The sequence below is a fragment of the Chrysochloris asiatica genome, unplaced genomic scaffold (assembly GCF_000296735.1).
Source record: "Chrysochloris asiatica unplaced genomic scaffold, ChrAsi1.0 scaffold00060, whole genome shotgun sequence".
Taxonomy (NCBI): domain Eukaryota; kingdom Metazoa; phylum Chordata; class Mammalia; order Afrosoricida; family Chrysochloridae; genus Chrysochloris; species Chrysochloris asiatica.
The window spans coordinates 4,979,112-5,000,834 of NW_006408578.1; the positions used below are offsets into that span (position 1 = coordinate 4,979,112).

Sequence of the window (21,723 nt, forward strand, 5' to 3'; positions counted from 1 at the left end):
ATCTGAAACCTTTCCACCATGGGTGACCCTGCTGGTTATTTAAAACACCGGTGGCATATCCCTCAGAATCACAGCAACTCAAACCACCACAGCACTTAACAAAAACAACTACTACCATCAAGAAAGAAGCGCGTGTAATTTGGACCCAGGGTCCCTGTACTGGGAATCTCCTAAAACAAGGAGACACAGAGAAGCCTGTGGAACAGCTGGTAGTTTCGAACAGCTAACTATGAAACTAGTAGCCCGACTCGTAAGGTGCTGTAAAATAAGCACTAGACTGCTAACCAAAAGATTGGCAATCCAAACCAACCAGCTGCTCCTTGGACACCCTATAAAAGTTGTTATTAGTCCGAACCAACTCAATCACACTTAACAACAACAATCTAACCCTAATCCTTTCATTAGATCGGAGCTGTGATCTGAGTAAGGATATTGGCATCCTACCTTAATCCTCTTAGAACTGATTGGCTGATCACATCAGAGCTCACCATGGGGAATTACATAACTGTCAAAACACTGAGAATGATGTCCCAGCCAAATGGACACATAGTTTGAAGGTACACAATTCAATCTATGACACCAATGACCACTTTTAAATGAATTGTGCACCATTTTGTCAAAATAAGTTAGCACTGTATTAAAAATATATTCATGTTTGGGTACAAATGGTCTGCTTATAATTTTTCTCAGGACAAATCCTCTATAATAAATGAAACTGCCAACATAGCAATAAAAAAAGAACTAAATTCACATCTGATTGAGTGAATATCCCAGGGATTTCTGTGTTGCCTAAATTCAGTCATTGTTTCTTTTTCATTTCACTGTCTTCAATCAGTTGAACCAAGGAGGAGGTAGAACACACAGATCCTAGTAGCTGTAACTCCATTGAATTGTTCTTATAATTGGGTTTATGAAAAGTCTCTAGATGATACTTCTTTACCACAGGAGTTCCTACACTTTCTTATGATATGAGCTGTAACTGAGAGGCCAATGGAGTGAGTTTAAGGATGTTTTGAGCTTATTTGGGGTAGACCTGGTGTTATTTTTATAGATGGTTCCGGTAGCTCCTAGACATCACACATACTTGCATTTATGTGATCCGTGTCTGAGCCAAGCTGTGGCACAACTGGGCTCAGACTTTGGTGGACAGGAAATGAAAGCAAATACTGTATTTCTAGAAATGCAGATCTTAAGATTCCTGAAGGATCGATATAAATATATGAAGCAATTTAGAAAAACATAGAAGAATGTTTAAATCAACTAAATATCAATGGAAACATTATTTACAGGGATTTTTAAATGCTGGCTGGTTGCTTCATAGCACGGAAGGTTTCTGTGATGATGGTTGAATGATACATGAAGCTTTCCATACTGTGTAGGGACCACCTTTATCTAAAATTTCAGAAACAACACTAATGATTAATTTCTGAATATTAAAAATGAACTTCTTCCATGAGAAGATTTTAGGCATTCTCAGCTTGAAATAATGAAACTTTGCACAACTGTAATAATGTATTAAGCACCTAATTTGCTTGACAATGGTTACCCAAAAGTCTTTATAACAACAACAACAACAAAAAAAAAACGCACTCATGAAAACCATGTTGTATCATAAATTATGTAGAATAGGGAGTCCGTGGTTAACCAAAATTTGTTGTGGTCTCCCTTATCCCTCACAGTTACAGACCTAGACATCACCTGAAAAATTTTTGCTTTTATATGAATGAAATTCAGTTTGGGAGAAATCTACAGAATGTAAAATCCAAAGACAAAAATTAATCCATCAATTAATAAAACACAGCCACCCAAAATTTTGTTTCTGACGTTTGTATTTCAAATGGGCAACTTGAACATTGAGAAATTGTTTGAACAACAGAATTTTCCTTCCATACAAGGCAGCTATATGTTGTATACAAAACTCCGGGGAGAAGTCACTTCTTTTCAGAAATAGCTGCTTCTCAGCTGAGAACAATCAACACCATGATCAGATATAGCAAGGATATGGCTCAAAGGCAGCATGGTGCAAAGTTTGGAGTGAGCTCAGGGCAGCTGGCTCCACAGCTGTGCAAATTGTATAATTGTATGGGTTGAGCGGGAGGAATGAACAGCCCTAGATTTTCGAAGATTCACAAGGGATATTCAAGCCTTTTCCTCTCAGAAATGAAGGTTTTGTCTTGCAACTGATGGTTGTGTCTTTGCGAGGTCAAAACAAGTAATTAGGGCATTCAGTTAGGGGAAGAGAGAGAGAGAGAGGAGACTGTGAAAGAACAGAACCACCTGTTTATTTGTCCATCTTTGGCCCAACTGGGCTCATGCCCTGGCTATATGTTGAATTGTGTCTTTCAACAATATGGGTTGAATTTCTGGGCCTTAAAGTAATCCTGTTTGGAAATAGCAGCTTTTGTTATGCTAATGAGGCCATACAAGTATAGGACAAATAAGTCAAATTACTGGTGAGTTAAAAAGAAAGCAAGAAAGGAAAACAACACGAATAGAAACAGAGACACACACATAGACGATCTGTCAGAGGATCCATGTAAGGATAGTCTACAAGCCAAGGAAGCAATAAGGAAGTGACGTAGCCCTGACCCTGAATTTCACTTTTAGTCTCCAAAACTGTAAGAGGGTACATTTCTGTCCTTGTGGTGTTCGTGCTACAGGGGCACTGGGAAAGGCAGACATCTCCCTTGGCCTTTGCCTGAGGTGCTGGTGCAGAAGACAAGTGCTTGTATATTTAAGGCGACTTTCCTGAGGACTGCTGTCACATGGAACACTGAGTGAGGCTGGCACCTTACTAAAAAGTGAATGTCTGCAACTCACAAGCTCTTGTGAAGTTGTCAAGCACTGTCTGGCTTGCAGATCGGTGAGAGTGAAAGGAGACCACATTTCCCTCAGTGATGACAGCTGACAGGGAAGGAAAGAAGTTAGCCTAAGTCTTTAATGAGAGCTGTATTCAGTCTTTATGATTATTAGCCTATGTTCAGTCTTTCTGGACCCAACAAAAGCAACTGTTTAGAAAAACTGTGTCTAATGTTCACTTTTTCTTTCCTTATGCTTCAGCCTTATCTGTGCAGAGCGAGACAAGACGCCTAAAGCTGTTCCAGCCAGCCAGACCACATCTGTTGCTTATATTTGACAGTTTGCAGAGCATTTCACATTGAGTCCCCATGGTAGTCATGAACATTACTCAGAGAGAGCCATCCCCAAGGTACAGGTTTAGGAGCATCAGAGAAATGAATCAGCTTAGAAGCAGCAGACCCAGGTTAGAAATCAGGAGAAACCACAAACCCATTACCCAAAACTTGTCTGCCTTACTCAGAGAGGACAAGATGCTTCTCTCACTGTTCCACCACAAAGATTCCATGATTTTTAATGACTTCCTCCAATTTATGTGGACTTGTGTACTCTCAAACTGAAAAGGGGTGCTCTTGCTCTCACTGTCGCTCTCCCTTCCTCTCACTCATTGCCTCCCTTCTTTCTCCTTCCAGTATCTCTCTGTACTTTTCTCACTTCATTCCCCATGCAACATCTCCCCCAAGTTCTGGGAACTGGTGGGTGTCCCAGAGGTTTTTCTTCTCATTTCCAGGTGGCTATTTGCAAAAGGAGTCCTGGTGAGGTACTGTGGGATAAAGCACTAGACCACAAGGTTGGTTTCAACCACAAGGTCTGCAGTTCAAATTCACCAGCTGCTCCTTGGAAACCATAAACAGGGTCTCTGTGAGTCAGAACTGACATAACAACACTTCATAACATTTACTGCCTCAGAAACCCTGTACAGGGTCGCTATGGGTCAGAACAGATTTGATGGCACTTAACAACAACAACACACACACATGTTATGTGTGTTATGTGCCGTGGAGTCGGTTCCGACTCATAGTGACCCTGTACAAGGTTCCCAAGGCAGCTACCAGAGCTCCTTTATACATATATATATATATATATATATATATATATATATATATATACACACACACAGAGAAAGAGATGGTCTGACAACATGTCAATTCCAACTCATAGAGATCCTATATAGGGTTTCTGAGGCTGTAAATTCTAACAAGAACAGAAAGCCTCATCTTTCTTCCATGGAATACCTGGTAGACCTGAACTGCTAACCACAAGGTCACCATCACATAACCCACTACTCTCCAGGGCTCCCACCTACATGCATAGGTGTGGCACTGTGTGATAAAGCACTGGCCTGCAAGATCAGTTTGAATCACAAGGTTGGCAGTTCAAAATCACCACCCACTCCTTGGAAATCCTACACAGGGTCACTATGAGTCAGAAGTGACTTGATGGTACTTAACAACAACAACATATATGCTATACACACAGAGAGACACATACCCTGATGGCTAAGAGCTATGTAGGAGAATGACCTGAAGGTTTGTTCCCATGAAAATTATCATTTGTTTGGGGCAGTTGTACTCTGTCACACAGAGTCACAACAGCATCTAACAACTACAATATATATTCTGGGTGGTAATGTAAAGTCCTTTAAGAATTTTTTACTGTAGTACACACAAAATGTTTTCAATACATTTCCTAGTTACTCCTAGATTTAAATGTCTTTTTCCTTTAACCATGTTCAGCTTAAAATCTAACCTCATAGCAAAGCTGATAATGTAAGTTTACTCTTTTGAAGTTAATCATGACAGTTAAGCATACAGGTTTTAAAGCCATATAAAGCATAATGCACATTTCAGTTCTCCCTTTTAACCATATTACCTTAGTTAAGTAATTAATCTGTTCCTCAACTTCCTCACATAGTCATAATAATTCCAATCTCATAGGGTCACTGTGAGAAATAAATCTACAAATGCCTATCAAGCTCTTGAAAGAGCTCTGGTAGTGTAGTGGTTACAAATCGGGCGGCGAACCTTAAGGTCAGCAGTTCGAAACTACCAGCGGTTCCGTGGGAGAAAGATGAGGCTGTCTACTTCCATAAAGATTTACAGCCTCGGAAACCCTGTACAGGGTTGCTATGAGTTGGAACTGACTCCACGGCACATAACAACAACAACAACAACATCAAGCTCTCGACACATATTGGGATTGTTTTATATAAGTTGATCACTTAAAATTTATTTCTGGGTCAGACCTCTCTTTTGAATTCTTTTCACTTGCGTAACTGCTTATGTGATAATTCCATTTGGATTTCTAATAGACACGACATATCATATCTGACATATCTGTATTTGAGTTCCTGATCATCTCTCCCATCCTCCACAACAGTCTTTTCATCCTTTCAGTTGCTCATTTCAAACCTTTGAAGTGTTCCTTGCTCCTCTCTTTCTGACAAAAGTCAGGTGAAATTTATCATGAAATCCTATTGGCTATGCCTTCCAGTGCATACAAATCTGACCTCTTCTCAGTGCCTTGTGCTCCAGCTTTCTCTCTGAATTTCTGTTAATAGTCTCCAAATCAGATTCCCTCCTTCCTTATTGCCTCACTATGGTCTGCTCTTAACAGAGCAGCCCTGGTGGCACTGTAGAATAAACACTGGACTGCTAAGCACAAGGTCAACAGTTGAAACCCACCAGCTACTCCATTGAGAAAGATGAGGATTTCTGCTCCCATAAAGATTAACAGTCTATACAGGGTCACTATGAGTCTGAATAGGCTCAATGGCAGTGGTGAAGCGATCATATTTTGTGCTCAGATCTCCCAGTATGCCGCATTTCACTAAGTTCTTGCAATGGCCTGCCACTCCTTGTATCACAGGGATACACTCTTTGTATGCCCTCTCAACTCTCCTCTCCTAGATCCTCTCCAGCCACTCTGAACTCCTTGCTAGGTGCATCCCTGCCTTCTCCCAGCTCTCCACCCATATCAACAATGTTCACTCCATCACCTCATTGGAAGAGCACTGTTCCCATGCTCTCCTCCAAAATAAGCCTACCATTTGTCCCTCAAGCTTTGCCCTCCTCACCTTTTAGTGTATAACTTAATAACAAATAACATGCTTAGTTTCATATACCACTTTTAGATGTCAAAATTTATTAGGGTAATATTTTGATTTGAAACCTATTTTCTTCCAAGTGTCTAAAGATGACCTAGCACTTAACTACTCAATGTTTGTTGAGCAAAACAATATTGTTGTGTTGGTTGGTCATAGTATTATTTCCCCTCACCTCCCACACAGGGCCAAAATTATTTCTATATCTTTGATTACAACATGATTCAGCAATAATTCCATGTCCTTAAATGGCAAATGATCATACTGAAAATATTCAAGATAGTTTCAAAACCAAGATTTATATTGGGTCTGTGAGTCTACAGTTGGAGTCCTGGTGTGACACTGTAGGCTAAGTATTGAACTGCTAACTGCAAGAGTGGCAGTTCAAACTCACAGCAGCTCCTCGGAAACCCTGTTCAGGGTTGCTATAAGCTGGAACTGACTCCAGGGCACTTAACAACAAATCTACAGTTACAGTCTGCTTAATTACTATTCAAAGATTCTACTGCTGAATTGTTAGTGTTGGGTATACAAAGATGAGAGAAAGATTAATGGGAAACCTGAAGGCTTTTTACACACCACTTGCATTCATAAGTATTAAGTAACTGTTGTTAGTGTTTAGTGCTGTCGAGTCAGTTATGATTCACAGTGACCCTGTACAGGGTTTCTGAGGAGCAACTGGTGAGTTTGAACCACTGATCTTGCGGTCCAGTGCTTATCCTACAGTACCAAATAACTACCTGTATGAATATTTTTCAGCAGCCAAGGTAGAAGTTCCAAGACTGTGTCATCATTCAACAAAGCCATAAAATTGATTGTATCTTTTATTTAACTATCTTTTATCAATGAAAAGACATAAAAGTAAAGTAATTAAAATGTCAAGAAAACCACTTGCCCCTCTATCCCATCCACCTCATTTACTGAAGCTGGGAGGGTGCAAAAAACAAAACATATGCCAAATGTGTTAAAGTTCTTCTTGTCCATATGTTGATGAAAATGTTTTATTTATCAATTGTTCTTTTAAGTATTCTTTTGTTTACATAACAGCACACTGGAAGTATGTCCTTTTTTCCATCTTGTTAAATCAAAGGAGGGGAGGACTTATCTTTGTAAGTTATCTGTATTCCTATTTAAATTTCAACTCTTTGATTTGTATACTAAATAATATGTCATGAATTGAATTTGTATGTAACAAAGAGCAACTTCATAAGTAACTCTTTAATGTTTGCTTGAGTATTAAAATACATGTATGAAAAGGTATTCATATGTGGCATATGTTGAATTGTGTCCCAGAGAAATATGTGTTGTAAATCCTAACATTTTTGCCCATGGTTATAATCTGATTTTGGAATGAGCTTTCTGTTATGTTAATGAAGTACAATGTATATAGGTTGTGTTTTTTGTGTCAATCTCTTTTGAGCTATGTATGAGATGAAATAAGTGAGCAGAGCAGAGAGAGATACCAAGCCACAAGATGATCAGGAGCAGAAACTCTAAAAAGACAAAGACCTTCCTCCAGAGCCAACAGAGAGGCAAAGCCTTCATCTAGACACAGGAGCCCGAACTCAGACTTCCAGCCGTGGAGAAAAAAGCCACTGATTTGTGGTAGCAGCACTAGATATCTAAAGCAATGTGCATCTAACATGTATTCTAACCACTAGTTTAGTTGTTCCTGTCAGTTTACAAGCCTGTGAAAATGAAGGAGAAATGGTTCTTTGTTGCTTATGACCAAGTTTTACTGTCAGCCCTGGAGGAAAGGATTATTCTGGGTTACACTGCATCTAAGGAACCCTGGTGGTGCAATGGTTAAATACTGATCTGATAACCAAAGGGTTGGTGGTTCGAACCCACCAGAGTCTCTGAGGGAGATGATATCTGGTACTCTGCTCCTGAAAAGACTGTTGTTGTCAAAGTGTCATCGAGTCAGTTCTGACCCTGGATAGGGTTTTTGATGAGTGGCTGGTGAGCTTGAACCACTGATCTTGCAGTTCAAACTGACTTTGCAGTGTAACACATTAATCCACAATGCCACACCAGGACTCCCCTGTAAAGATGATAGCTTATGGGGCAGTTCTACTGTGTCATGAATTGGAATTGACTTGACAGCACACACTACATTGCATCTTGATTGGATCCTGCTATTTAGAGATTTGAAATGACCATTGGGAAACGGATCGTTATTTAGTTTCCTCACTCCTCTTTTACTTTTAAGATTTCTCCAATACCTGATTCAACAACACAGGAAATATGCATTGAACACCAACTGTGCTATAGACTCTAATCCCTGCATATTTTCATTAATATGCTAGAATATTGTAATTTATATTAATTCTTCTTTTGATTCAATATATTTTCATAGAATTCATGCTGTTTTTAGTTGTGCCAAAGTTGATTCCTGGTGTGGCACCATAGGATAAGCACTCGACTTTAAAGGTTGGTTTGAACCATAAGGTCAGTGGTTCAAACTCTCAAGCCACTCGTTGAAAACCCTATACAAGAATGCTATGAGTCGGAACCAACTTGACGGCACCTAACAACAACAACAAAAGTTGACTCCCACTCATAGCAACCCCATATATGCAGAGCAGCATTGCTGCACAGGGTTTTCTTGGCTACCACCTTAATAGAAATTGCTCACCAGGCTTCCCTTCCATGGCCACTGGGTGAGTCTGAACTGCCAACCTTCCCATCAGTAGCTCAGTGCATAACCATTTGCACCATGACTTCTGATGGAAATTATATTATTTTTATGTTTTACACCATAAATAAGACTATATATAAAACCAATGGTGTTGTTGTTGTAGTTAGGTGCCATTGAGTCAGCACCTACTCACCTACTCATAGCGATCCTATGCACAGCAGACCAAAACACTGCCTGATCCTGGGCCAACCTCACTACTGTTGCCACACTTGAGTCCACTGATGCTGCCACTTGGCCAATCCATCTCGCTGAGGGTCTTCCTCTTTTTCTCTGACCCTCCACCTTACCAAACATGATATCCTTCTCCAGCGACTGCTCCCTCCTGACAATATGTCCGAAGTTGAGAGACAAAGTTTGGCCATCTTGGCCTTCAAGGAGCACTCTGGCTGCACTTGTTCCAAAATGGATCTTTTGGCAGGCCATGGCACTTTCAATATTCTCTGTATTGTAGGTGTCCAATATGTCCAGATAGAATTAGAAGCATCAGCTATTCATACACAGTTTTAAGACTGGATAGGAATTGAACCTTTTTTTTAAGCCCATTGTTGTTAAGTGCAGCTGAGTCAGTTCTGACTTATAGCAACCCTGTATAGGGTTTCCGAGGAGCGGCTGGTAGGTTTGAACCACTAACCTAATAAGGCTAAATGACTTGACTCAGTTTTTAGGAGACAGATGCATTATAATCAGGTCCTTTGACTCCTACCTCACATTTTTTCATATAAAATACACATCCATGACCTTCTATGGACTTAATAGAGAATAGAGAAACCAAATCAGCAATTTACCATTTAGCCATAGATAACAGTAAATACAATCTTTAGGCATTAAAAAGTTTAATGTTTAGGCCAAAGATACTAAGAAAATGTATTCACTCTATATTTTTCATTTAAGTTTCAAAAATGCTTTGTCAATTGTTGTTTAAATAATGACATGGTAAATAGCCACATTAAATATTTATGGGAAAGAACTTCCCATTTCCTGATATTGTTAGTTACTTTCTTTCCTGCAACTTGTTTATATGATTTACATCATCTGGGGTTGTCCTTGTTATTTTCACGTTAATGGGAAGCATACTCAGATTTTCAAGCTAGTTTGCTTTAATCATGACAAAGAAGGAAGACAGATTTTAGGAGAAACCCATAATAAAGGCTCCTGGTCAGCTATGTGGCCAATCACTTGAATTCTGGCTACAATATGGGAAACAACACTTGAAAGGAGACATTAGGCATGCCAAAGAAAACCCAGAACTATATGACCTGCTGTGGGTTAAAGCGCCAGACTGCAAAGCCATTTGAACTGCAAGGTCTGTGGTTCAAGCTCACCAGCTGCTCCTTGGAAACCCTATACAGGGTCGCTATGAGTCAGAATCAACTCGACAGCACTTAACAGCAACAAAATATGACCTGCAGTAAATTATGTACATCATATATATGGTGTTGGTGGTGATTATATGCTATGAAGTTGATTCCGACTCATAGCGACCCTGTATAGGGTTTCAGAGGCTATAAATCTTTATGGAAACAGAAAGCCTCATCTTTCTCCTGCAGAGCCACTGGTAGTCTTGAACTTCTGACCTTAAGATTAGCAGCCCAACTTGTAACCATTACACTACCAGAGCTCCCCAACAAAAGTATATAAGTTTATGCATATATATAATTCATATATATACACACACACACTATATGTTGGTGGTTCATACTCCTTGGAAGCCTATACAGGGTTGCTACAAGTCAGAATCGACTCAACAGCACTTGAAAATATCTAAGTTTTTAAGTGGTATGGCACTGTAGGTTAATGTGCTGGACAGCAAAGTCAGTTTGAACCGCAAGATTGGTAGTTCAAGCTCACCAGCCGCTCCTTGGAAATCCTGTATTGTTGTTCTTAAGTGTCGTCAAGTCACTTCCAACTCATAGCGACCCAGTATAGGGTTTCCGAGGAGCAGCTGGTGAGCTTGAACCAATGACCTTGTGGTTCAAACTGGCTCTGTAGTCCAGAGCAACAACCCACAGCACCACACCAGGACTCCTATATACAGGGTTTAAATGTGCATCTTCATGAGTGATGGAAAAAAATCCATGTTTCTGTGTTACTTTTTGATTGATTTTGTGTTACATTTTGATTGGTGAAGCAGCATATCCTTCACTCAAACTGTGGTGTTGTGTCTGAAATGGTATGATTTAATATTGTCATTGACAAAGTGTAACTAAAGGAATGCTTAAATATTTAATTAATGTTCAAAATGCCCAGTCCATTTTACGTGGCATCCCCCATTTTATATAAGCTAGTCCCCCAAATTATTTCATGATGTCTAAGTAAAACAAACGTATGTATATTTGTTTCCTCTAAAATACCATACATTACTTTTCATATGAGTGGACATGATGAAACAAATATTAAACATATTTTAAACAATTAAAGACTTTCTCAGGAAATAAAAAACAATGATGATGTGGAGGCAAGAGAGTAAAGTGGGAACAAAGAGCAAATAACAGCTTCCTCACTTAACAGTTTATAAATTGTTTCAAGAGACAAACAAAATTCTCTCTACGCCCAAATTATGTAATTTATCCGGATTGTACAAGCTCCTCTGTTCAGCAATGCTGATAATGACACTAATGGTTTAATTACAACTTGCTGCTCAAGGAGATAAACAAGGCTGTTTGCTTTTTAAACTAGGGGTTACAATTACTTTTAAACGCGGGGCGGGGGGGAAGCACATCTGCAAATAGATCTTACTTTGTCAGGAAAGCAACCAGAAACCAGCTGGAAAATAAACAAAGCCCCAGGAGTAAGCAGCCGGCACAAAATTAGAGCAGGAACACCCAATTTGAGCAGTGGAGCAGTAGGCGTGAGACGTAGTAAACAGGCGGCAACTGTAGGTGGGCAGGGACAGAAAAGTTTTCTGTGGCCAGATCGTCTGCATTTTCCCTGGGATTCCATCACGGTAAAGCAGTGGCGCGCCTCCTCCCTCCTCTGCTGTCCAGTTTATAATCAAGTCGCTGTCAGATGGTCCTTGGCTTCAGCACCACAGAGGGAGGACAGCTCCTCTACTGCAGTGCAAAGCTTGCTGAAACTGCCTCTCCTTTCCCAACACGCTTTGCACAACATTTCTTTCTCATTGGATGTGTTTCTTGCCACTTTGCATTTAGGGACCATATATAGAGTAGGGGCTAAAGAAAGTCCTGCTTATTTATTTTCAGATGAGACAAGTCCTGCTTCGGAGCAATTTAAAGGATTGCAAGTCACTGGATTTAATTTAATCTCGTGGTAGAATGGCTCAACTTTTACTCAGTAGTTGCTGAACCTTGGACCACCTCTTTTTAAGTGATTTTTGTTCTACTCTTCCTTTGTAAAAGTACTAACAAAAGGTAAACAACGTTTTTACTCTTTTTGTGGTTTTTGCTGTTTCAGACATTTTGTGGTAATACATACTAAAGGAACATAATTGAGTTCAGTAGCAAAACTGTCAGTGGAATAATATCATTAGGTTGGGAAACATTTTTGATCCAAAAATAAACTCTTCTCAATCCTTTATAAGATCCCTCATGACTATATGCTGAACCTGGAGCATACCAATAGAGACTTAACAGTTCTAAAGTAAGCACCATGAAACACTACAGAATAGCACAAAATGCCAAAGCTTTCCCAGTGAAGTCCCCTTTAACATGGTGCTAAAGCCAGAGGTAAACATTCAGGGAGAGGAAAGGTATATATGACTAAAAAACCCAAATCATTAAGACAGAAAAACTATATTCCAAGATACTTGGCTATTCCAAGATCCTAGATACAGCACTGCTTTGTATTCCTCCAGTTATCAAGATACTGGTTGGTTAGCCAATGCATCTTGTTCCTCTATGCATAGTTTTCTCTTTTGTCCAAACTTCTCTATAGGGCATAACACACACACCATATGAAGATTCATACACACATACACACTCCTTTTGATTCAGTCCCCTTTTAAAGGGATTGTTGCTTTTTAAACTTATTTTTAAAGAGGGTCTTCAAGGACACGCTCTGTTTTGGCACTGGAGTTCCCAGAATATGATAGAACTCTAAAAACGATTGAGTACAAGCCAGGGGTGCAGCTTATTAGCAGTCATTCAGGAAAATCAGCACCGTGAAGTAACTAACTCTGGATGGCAGTGCCAACTTACTGGTAACAGGGGGGTGAAGGTTGCCTGTGAGTCAGGAATAGTAACAGCAGTGAGACTCTAGGCGTTTACATCAGGGAACCCTGAATGAGCTAAGTGGAAGTAATTTTGACTCGGAATCTCTTTCTTTCTTATTGCCCTTGTACTTCTTTCATCCCTCTTTCTTTCCTTCCTCCCTCCTTTCCTTTTCCACTCCAGCTGTCATTTTCTCCTAATCCATGAGTCTCTTTAAGCACTAATTCCAGTGACAGCGTCCCCTCACATCACATGTGTCCTGTACACCATGCTATTCTTACTATCACTATGGTTGCTGCTCAGTGGCCTCGTGTGACATAAAGGTTCTGCTCCCAATAGCTCACCCCATCCCCTCTCTTTACTCCAGGAACACTACAACACTACCTGTCACCAGGGTCTGCATGTCACCAACAAGTTCCACCCTGTAGTAGCCCAGCCAGCAAACCACCAAAGGAGCTTGGTCAGCCCCGTCCATCCCCAGCCGGCGCACCCTCATCCTGACCCTCCCTTGGCTCTTCCATAGGATCATTGTTACCATTGACAACACTTTCTTCTCTCCAGGAAGGGGAAAGCCCGCGTGTGACTACTGGGCGGATACAGGGCTCCACGCACAACCCTCCCCCACCTCCGCATCTCCCTCTTACACACATGCACTCACACACACCCTCCTGACTCCGGTCACACAAAGAGAGCGCCCGGCGCCCGCCTGGGTAGGAAGGGGGGCGGGAGAGGGGATCTGAGGAGGGTCGGGGTGCTGAGCCGGCCGGGAGGAGGGAAGGAAGGGAAGTAAGCGGGGTGGTGACCTAGGGGAAGGCGAGCAGAACAGGCGTCCTTACCTGCTCCCAGGTTAAAGGAGATCCTGGCCTCAGCCAGGTACGGCGTGTCGCTCTTGGAGCGGACTCTTCTGATGGGCCGCCGGTCTATATCATCCTCCGAAGATGCCGCCATTAATGTGGGAGGCAGGAGCAGGGTCGCCCGGCGAGCTGACAGGGAGAAGGAGATGGAGAGAGAGGGAGAGAGACGGAAAGGGGAGGAGGGGAAAGGAAGAGGCTCACACGCGGAAAGGGGGAGGGGAGAGGGGGGATGGGAGAGGAAGGGAAAAGGGATGGGGAGGAAGGGAAAAGTGAGGGAAAAAGGGAAAAAAAGAGGGAGAGAAAAAGAAAGAGCAAAGGAGAGAAAAGGGAGTAGGGAGAGAAAGAAAATCCGTTAAGGATTTGTGGACTGGAGCAGAGATCAGGTTATCCCTGGCTTGCGCCTGGGCCTCCCCCTAACTCCTCTCCCAGTCTCGGGGCCCAGAGGTCAGGGCTGCTGACTGACTCCCCGCTGCCCACTAGAAAACCCAGTTGTCAGCTATGAGCACAGATAGGCTAATGAGAAAGGAGAGACTCCAAAGCAAAGGTGCCCAGTCAGCACTGTGCCTCTCCCGCCAAATGCACTTATTCTGCCTTTCAACTGCACACTATGGTTTCTTTAACCCATAAGATTGTCTAGATTGGGGAAGCCAGGCCAGATACCCCAAATTGGACTTTCCCTGAGAGTTAATTTTCCAAAGATGAAATCCCAGGCCCAGCTGGTCATGGTAATGGTAATTGCAGGGGTACTCTTCTGTCCGGTGCCCTTTTCAACCAAGAGACCCAAAATATCAGATCTGAAATTCTAGGAAGACTTTTAAATACCCCTTTCACCCTAAGGTGGAGAGCAGAGGAAAAGGTTATATGGATTTGGGAAGAATTTGTCAGTAAATTTTCTAGAGTTGCTATTTTGAATGTAAACTAGGTATATTCAGACAGAATTAAGCCACCCTCTTTTACAACCATTAACTTCTACTGTTGTTGTTAAGTCCATTCCAGTTGGTCCCAACTCATAGCGACCCTATATAGGGGTTTCAAGGAGCAGCTTCTGGGTTTGAACTACTGACCTTGCAAAAAGCGGTCCAGTGCTTATCTTATACCAGCACACCAGGACTTCTAAGATGTGTTTATGTCTACATAAATACCCTTTCATTAACTTTCAACTTTCTCTTTATTGTGCTTAGTATGTCATGGTGGCAGTGTGCCATGGAGTCAGTTCCTACTCATAGCGCCTGTAAATCTTTACAGGAGCAGAAAGCCTCATCTTTCTCCAGAGGAATAGCTGGTAGATTCGAACTGCTGATCTTGCAGTTAACAGCCTAATGCACAATCAACTACATTGCCAGGACTCCTTTTTATTTTGGTTACTATAGTCCAATGTTGTTGTTGTTGTTGTTGTTGCTAAGTGCCGTTGCATTGGTTCCAACTCAAAACAACCCCCATAGGGTATCCGAACAGTGGCTGATGGGTTTGAACCACTGACCTTACAGTTAGCAGTCCAGTGTTTATCCTAAAGCACCATACCAGAACTCCATAGTTTTATATATATATATATACACGCACACACAGTCGTTATTAAGTGCTATTGAATTAATTCTGACTCATAGTGACACTGTATAGGGTATCCAAGGAGTGGCTAGTAGTTTTGAATTGCTGATCTTGTGGTTAGTGCTTATCCTACAATGTCACACCAGGACTCCATATATATATTTAGTTTTGGGATTAATCCTTCAGTCTCTACCCTAAACATTGTTTCAGAGGGAGGTAAAAATCAAAGGGACCTTTACATTTGCTTTGAATGTTTGCACTGTGACCCCCAAACCCTATCATACAATACAACTGATAACCTAGGAAAGTTCTAGGGTGTGAATAAGAATGGACTGATTCTGTAACTGAACATATTGATGGGTTAACCACTTTTATCTTTGCCTTTCCACAGCTTCTGTTGCTTGTTCTCTTTATGACTTGATGTTACCATTTTTCTATCTAATAAGAATCTTTGATTCCCTCCATGCTTCAAAGAAAATCTCTGTGTCTAGCCATGCTCTTTAAGTCTCAGAGAAGGAAATGTTGCCCCTGATCTGAAAGGCTTCCCTCTCCACTTCAGCTACCAATTCTAACTTGCTTCTTGCATTGGCTGCCCCTGGGTTCTTCAGTCTCTCTACTTTGGTCTCTCATCTTCCCAGATCCATAGTAACTCTTCATCTCAGGAAAATATAACTGCTGCTGTCTTGCTGCTTCCTTAAGTTCTACCATGTAATTTTCTTCCCTTTCTGCTTAACTTTCCAGTGAAACTTCTTTCCCTTCACTACACCACCTTTGGAGTCCTGGTGTGGTACTGTAGATTAATGTGTTGGACTAATAAATCAGTTTGAACTACAAGGCTGGTGGTTGAAGCTCCTTGGAAAGCCTATACAGGGTCACTATGGGTTGGAACCAACTCAATGACACTCAACAACAATAACTTCACCTTTGATTTCTATCCCTACCACTTAAACAGTTTTGTTTGTTTTTTTTAGGGTCATAAGCATCTTTGTGGAGTTCTGGTGTGATGCGGTAGGATCAGCACTAAACTGCTAACCACAAGGCTGGCAGTTCAAACCCACCAGTCACTCACTCCATGAAAACCCTATACAGGGTCCCTATGATTCTGAATCAACCTGATGGCACTTAACAACTTCCTTGTATTTTCTAAATACATATTTCATTCTTGACTTCTCTGAAGTACTTCATCATCTGTTCTTCTTAAAAGGATAAGCACTGGACTGCTAACCACAAGGTTGGTGGTTCAAACCCACGAGTCACTCTTTGAAACCCTATCAGGATCGCTATGAATCAGAACTGACTCTATGGCACTTAACAAGTTCCTAGGTGGTACAAACAGTTTGTGTTTTCTACAAAGCCTGGTGATCTGTTTCCATAGAATATGGTGGTGGTGGTGGTGGTGGTGGTGGTTATGTGCCATTGAATCAGTTCCAACTCAGGGTGAGTTAATGCAAGAAGCATGTTAGGATTAGCAGCTGAAGTAGCATGGGAAGGTTTGCAGAGCAGGGACAACTTTTCCTTCTGAGACTGAAGGGTGTGGCTAGGCACAGAGATTTTCTTTGTAGCATGGAAGGAATCAAGGTAAGCTTTATCTGTGTACTCCAGGTGGACTCTTATTAGAAAAGTGGCCACATCAAGTCATAGAGACCAAGTGACAGAAGTTGTGGCAAAGGCAAAGGTAACTACAGGATCAATAAGAAAATCAAACCATTTTAATTCACTCCCTAGAGTTTTCCTAGGTTATCAGCTGTATTGTATAGAAGTTGAAGGGAGCCGTCACAGTGCAAGCATTCAAAGCAAATGTAAAAGTCCCTTTGATATTCACCTCTGGCTCTGAAACAATGATGCAGGTTTGTAGCTACTACAGGTCTAATCCAAAAACTAATCCTGGTGTGGTACAGTAGGATAAGCATTGAATTGCAAGGCCGGTTTGAAACCTAAGGTTATTGGTTCAGAGTCACCAGCCGATCCTCGAACACCCTACACAGGGTCGCTGTGAGTTGGAAGTGACTTGACAGCACTTAACAACAACAAATATATATATATATATATAGTTCTGGTGTAGCCCTATAGGATAAGGACTAGATTGTTAATCACAATGTTGGCAGTTCAAATCCACCAACCATTCACTGGAAAACCTATACAGGTTGCTATGAGTCAAAACCAACTCAATAGCACTAACAACAACAAATTACACATGTATTGGACTATAAAGTTTTAGTATGGTGCTGTAGGATAAGTACTAGATTGTTAACCACAAGGTCAATGGTTCAAATCCACCAGTCACTCTTTGGAAACTCTTGGGAAGACTACAATGGTGGTGGTGGTTATTTGCCATGTAGTGGGTTCCGACTCATAGTGACCCTGTATAGTGTTTCCAAGGCTGTAAATCTTTATGGGAGCAGAGACCCTTATCTTTGTGCCATAGAGTGACTGGTAGATTCAAACTGCTAACCCTGAGGCTAACAGCCCAACTCAGAACCCACTATACTACCACGGCTAGGCAAGAAAAGAAAAGACGCTGTGGCACTGGTTCTACTCTGTAACACACGGAGTTGCCATGAGTCAAAATCAACTCAATAGTACAGACTCAATTGCTATAGCTTTAGTTTGTGACTTTCCTATATATGAACCAAGGAGCTCTGGTAGTGTAGTGGTTACGAGTTGGGCTATGAGCCTCAAGGTCAGCAGTTCGAAACTACCAGTGGGTTCGTGGGAAAAAGATGAGGCATTCTGCTCCTGTAAAGATTTACAGCCTTGAAAACCCTGTGCAGGGTCACTATGAGTTGGAACCGACTCCACAGTACTTAACAACAACAACAACATATATGGATCACTTTAGGAGCTCTGGTAGCATAGTGGTTATGAGTTGGGCTGCTATTCTCAAGGTCAGAAGTTCGAAACTATCAGTTGTTCTTCAGGAGAGAGATGAAGCTTTCTGCTCCCATAAAGAGTTATAGCCTTGGAAATCTCTACAGGGTTGCTATAAGTTGGAACTGACTCCACAGCACACTACCATCACCACAACCATCTAGACCACTTTGTTCTTCACCTTGCCTCCCTAACCACTTCATTTGTAGTTATCAATCAACTCCCTGCGTGTTAACATGGTATTCCTTATCTTGGCTCTCAGGCTCCTCCATAACCTGACTCTACTTGTCTTTGCAGACTCGTCTGCCATTATTTACCTCCCATCTTTTCAGTGTTCTTCCAATAAGTCTGACTCCTTTCTGCATATGTATCTGTGCTTATATGCCATACCACAGCTTTTCCTCTATAAACTCTTCATCATATTTCTCAGACATTTGAGGTAACTGTTCTGCTAGTCTATGACATGAACCCAACACATAGTAAATGCTCAATAGATTTTTTTTTTTTTTAGTAAAAAAGGGAGGGAGAGGAAAGCAGGAGGGAAAAAAGGAGCCAAAGAACATACATAATTAATGAATAGTTAAGTTGAGGACCAACCAATTTGTCTGCCTGATTTAAAAATACTGGTTAAAGGCACAAGGTTTTATATATATATATATATATAAAACAAGCCACAAGGTCAGCATTTTGAAACTACCAGCAGGTATGTATGTTACTGATATATTCGAGTTAGATATATATGTGTATATACACACACACACATATATACATATGTATATACATAAGCTCTTGTTGTTTAGTGTCGCTGAGTCAATTCCAACTCATAATGACCATTGTCTAGGGTTTCTGAGGAATGGTTCAAACAACCTTGTGGTTCAAACCAGACTTGGGGTCTAGTGCATTATCCTGCAGTGCCATACCAGGACTCTCTACACACACACACACACACACACATATTGGGTAAATGCGCTGGACTGCAAAGTCGGTTTGAACCTCAAGGTTGGCAGTCCAAGTTCACCAGCTGCTCCTTGGAAACCCTATACAGGATCACCCCAAACCAAATCCACTGACACTGAGTGGATTACGACTAATAGGGACACTCTGCATATGGAAGGAGTCCTGGTGTGGCACTGTGGGTAAGTGAGCTGAACTACAAAGTTGTTTGAACCACAAGGTCAGTGGTACAAGCTCACCAGTTGCTCCTTGGAAACTTCATACAGGGTCACTATGGGACAGAACTGACTCAATGGCACTTAACAACAACAACATGCATAATAGAATGAAACACTGCCTGGTCCTGTGCCATCCTTACAATTGTTGTTATACTTGAGCCTATTGCTGCTGCCATTTTGACAATCCATCTCGTTGGAGATCACCCTCTTTGTCGCTGACCCTACACTTTACCAAGCATGATGTCCTTCTCCAGGGTCTGGTCCCTCCTGATCAATATGTCTGAAGTATAAGAGATGAAGTCTAACCATCCTGGCTTCTAGGGAGCATGTTGTATATACTTATTCCAACACAGATTTTTTTTGTTCGATTACATGGTACTTTTAATATTTTTATCCAACATCATAATTCGAAGTTCCATTCCTTTTTCAGTCTTCCATATTTTCAAAGATTCCTCATTATATTCGGTTTTATCACTTAAATAAAACAGTACACTGGAGATCTTGACCAGAGCAAAAGGTAAGGAATGTGAATTAAAAATAAATGTTGTTGTTAGTTGCTGTCAAGTTATCTGTTACTCACAGTGACCCCATGGAAAAACAGAATGAAACATTGCCCGGTAGCGTACCATCTTGCTAGTGGTCAATATGCTTTAATACATTGTTGTCATCATTGTATATTTTAATTGCCCTCCAACCTAACAGGACTCCTTTTCTCTCACTTTATTGGACAATATCCTGTTGTAATCTATAGTCTTTTCACTAGATAAGTTTTCAGAAATATCTCACCAGTCTTAATCTGAATGATCCATTGAGACCTACCACCTGCCTGTCAGTTTGTTGTAAAATTTGTTGTTAAGTGCCATTGAGTGGGTTCTGACTCATAGCAACCCAGTATAGGGCTTACAAGGAGACACTGGTGAGTTTGGACTGTTGGCCTCATCATTCAAACTGACCTTGAGGTCCTGCGTTTATCCTACAATGGTGACTTGCATATTGCTGTAATGCTAGAGGCTAAGTCACCAATATTTCAAATATATCTTTGTGAATATCAATGTTTCACTATGTCAACATTCAAAACTATTTTATTCTGTCTCTTATATTTAGGTTATCATCTCTATATTTTATAACCATGATCTTTTAAATATTCTACTCCCAGCAGTCTAAGCCCAAAGAGGAACAACAACAGGCAATGATAACCACAATTCAAGGCAAAGAGGTCAGTCTAGAAAGTTATGGGGAAGAGGTGGGGCTTGATGGCAGCTAGGGTGGAGGTGCAGTGAAGTTCGCCATCAGCCATACCACAGAATACCAGGCAAAGCAGATCCAGGGCAGAGCTCCAAAACTCGGAACCACAGAGATACGAATATTTTAAAAGTTTGAAGGCTTATAGCTAGTGGAAATTGCAAACTTTTGAATTTTCTGGGCTCAGAGGCCTGGAGCCAACATCTTGGGCAGAACCAAGCGGCTAAACCAAGAGGGGGAGCAGACACTCCATGGAAAAATGCTGTGGAAACCTTGGAGCAAAGGTGGACAATACACTTTGTTAGTTTTGCTTTGTTCTGATTTTCTTTATTTTTTTGGTATCTGGTCATTGGCGCCCCCACTGTTGGTGCACTGCCATTCTGGTGACTAGAGAGGGAGCCTGAACGAGTGGACACCCCCCACCCTCACCACTGTTGGGTTCTTCTGCCATGCATGTGCAGATACTCAGCCCATTAGCAGGCCCTGACCATTTGTTTGTTTGTTTTTAATATGGGAAAGGGCAGGATAGGGCTGTAGAGAGGGAAAGAGAGTTTAAAAACAAAACAGGCTGAAAATTAAATTAAAGCCTGAGGTATAACATAACAACCAACAGTGGCATCTTGAAATCTCTCAGGCAGCTTTGAAAGCAAGAAGCTAAAGAGAAGTCATTAAAGTCATACTCATATTAGGCTACAGATTTTTTTTTTTTTTCTTCTCTCCCTCCTCTCCCTTTTCTGTGATTATAGACTGCAGTGTTCAGTCTAATTTTTGTTGCTGTTGTTTTCCTTGTTTTTTTCTGCTGGTGCTGTTTTGCTGTTTTATGCTTCCTCTTCTACCTTTGGAGGACTCTTTCTCTCCCTATGTTACACAAGAAGAGCCAGCAACTGCTGAGCCATAGAACCAAGCTACAATCACACTCTATAAAACACCAAAACCCAGACAAGAACCAATACCAACTGCCATATACCAGGGAGGCAGACAACACTTGAGAAAGTTACTCTGAGTTAAGCAATAAGAGGAGTGAAAAAGGAAGCCCACATCCTGATCACATCTTCCTGGAAGCAATCAGAAAGCATAAAAAATACCAAAATACATACTCAATTAAGTATTAAGTCTACAGATAAACACTAAACATGTCCAAGAAGCAAAAGCAGATGACCATATCAGCACATGTCCAGAAACAAGATAAAATGTCTGAGACAAATGACCTAGAGGT

The 21,723-nt window shown here is 41.2% G+C and overlaps 1 protein-coding gene across 1 annotated transcript in view; it reads right to left on the minus strand.

The window, feature by feature from the left end:
• The window catches only part of PHACTR1 (phosphatase and actin regulator 1), a 765,475-nt gene that overhangs the window by 710,506 nt on the left and 33,246 nt on the right, over positions 1–21,723 (minus strand). Inside the window, exon 4 of the mRNA XM_006864086.1 lies at positions 13,663–13,809. Coding sequence (XP_006864148.1) covers positions 13,663–13,809 — 147 coding nt within the window. The remainder of the gene's footprint in view (positions 1–13,662; positions 13,810–21,723) is intronic.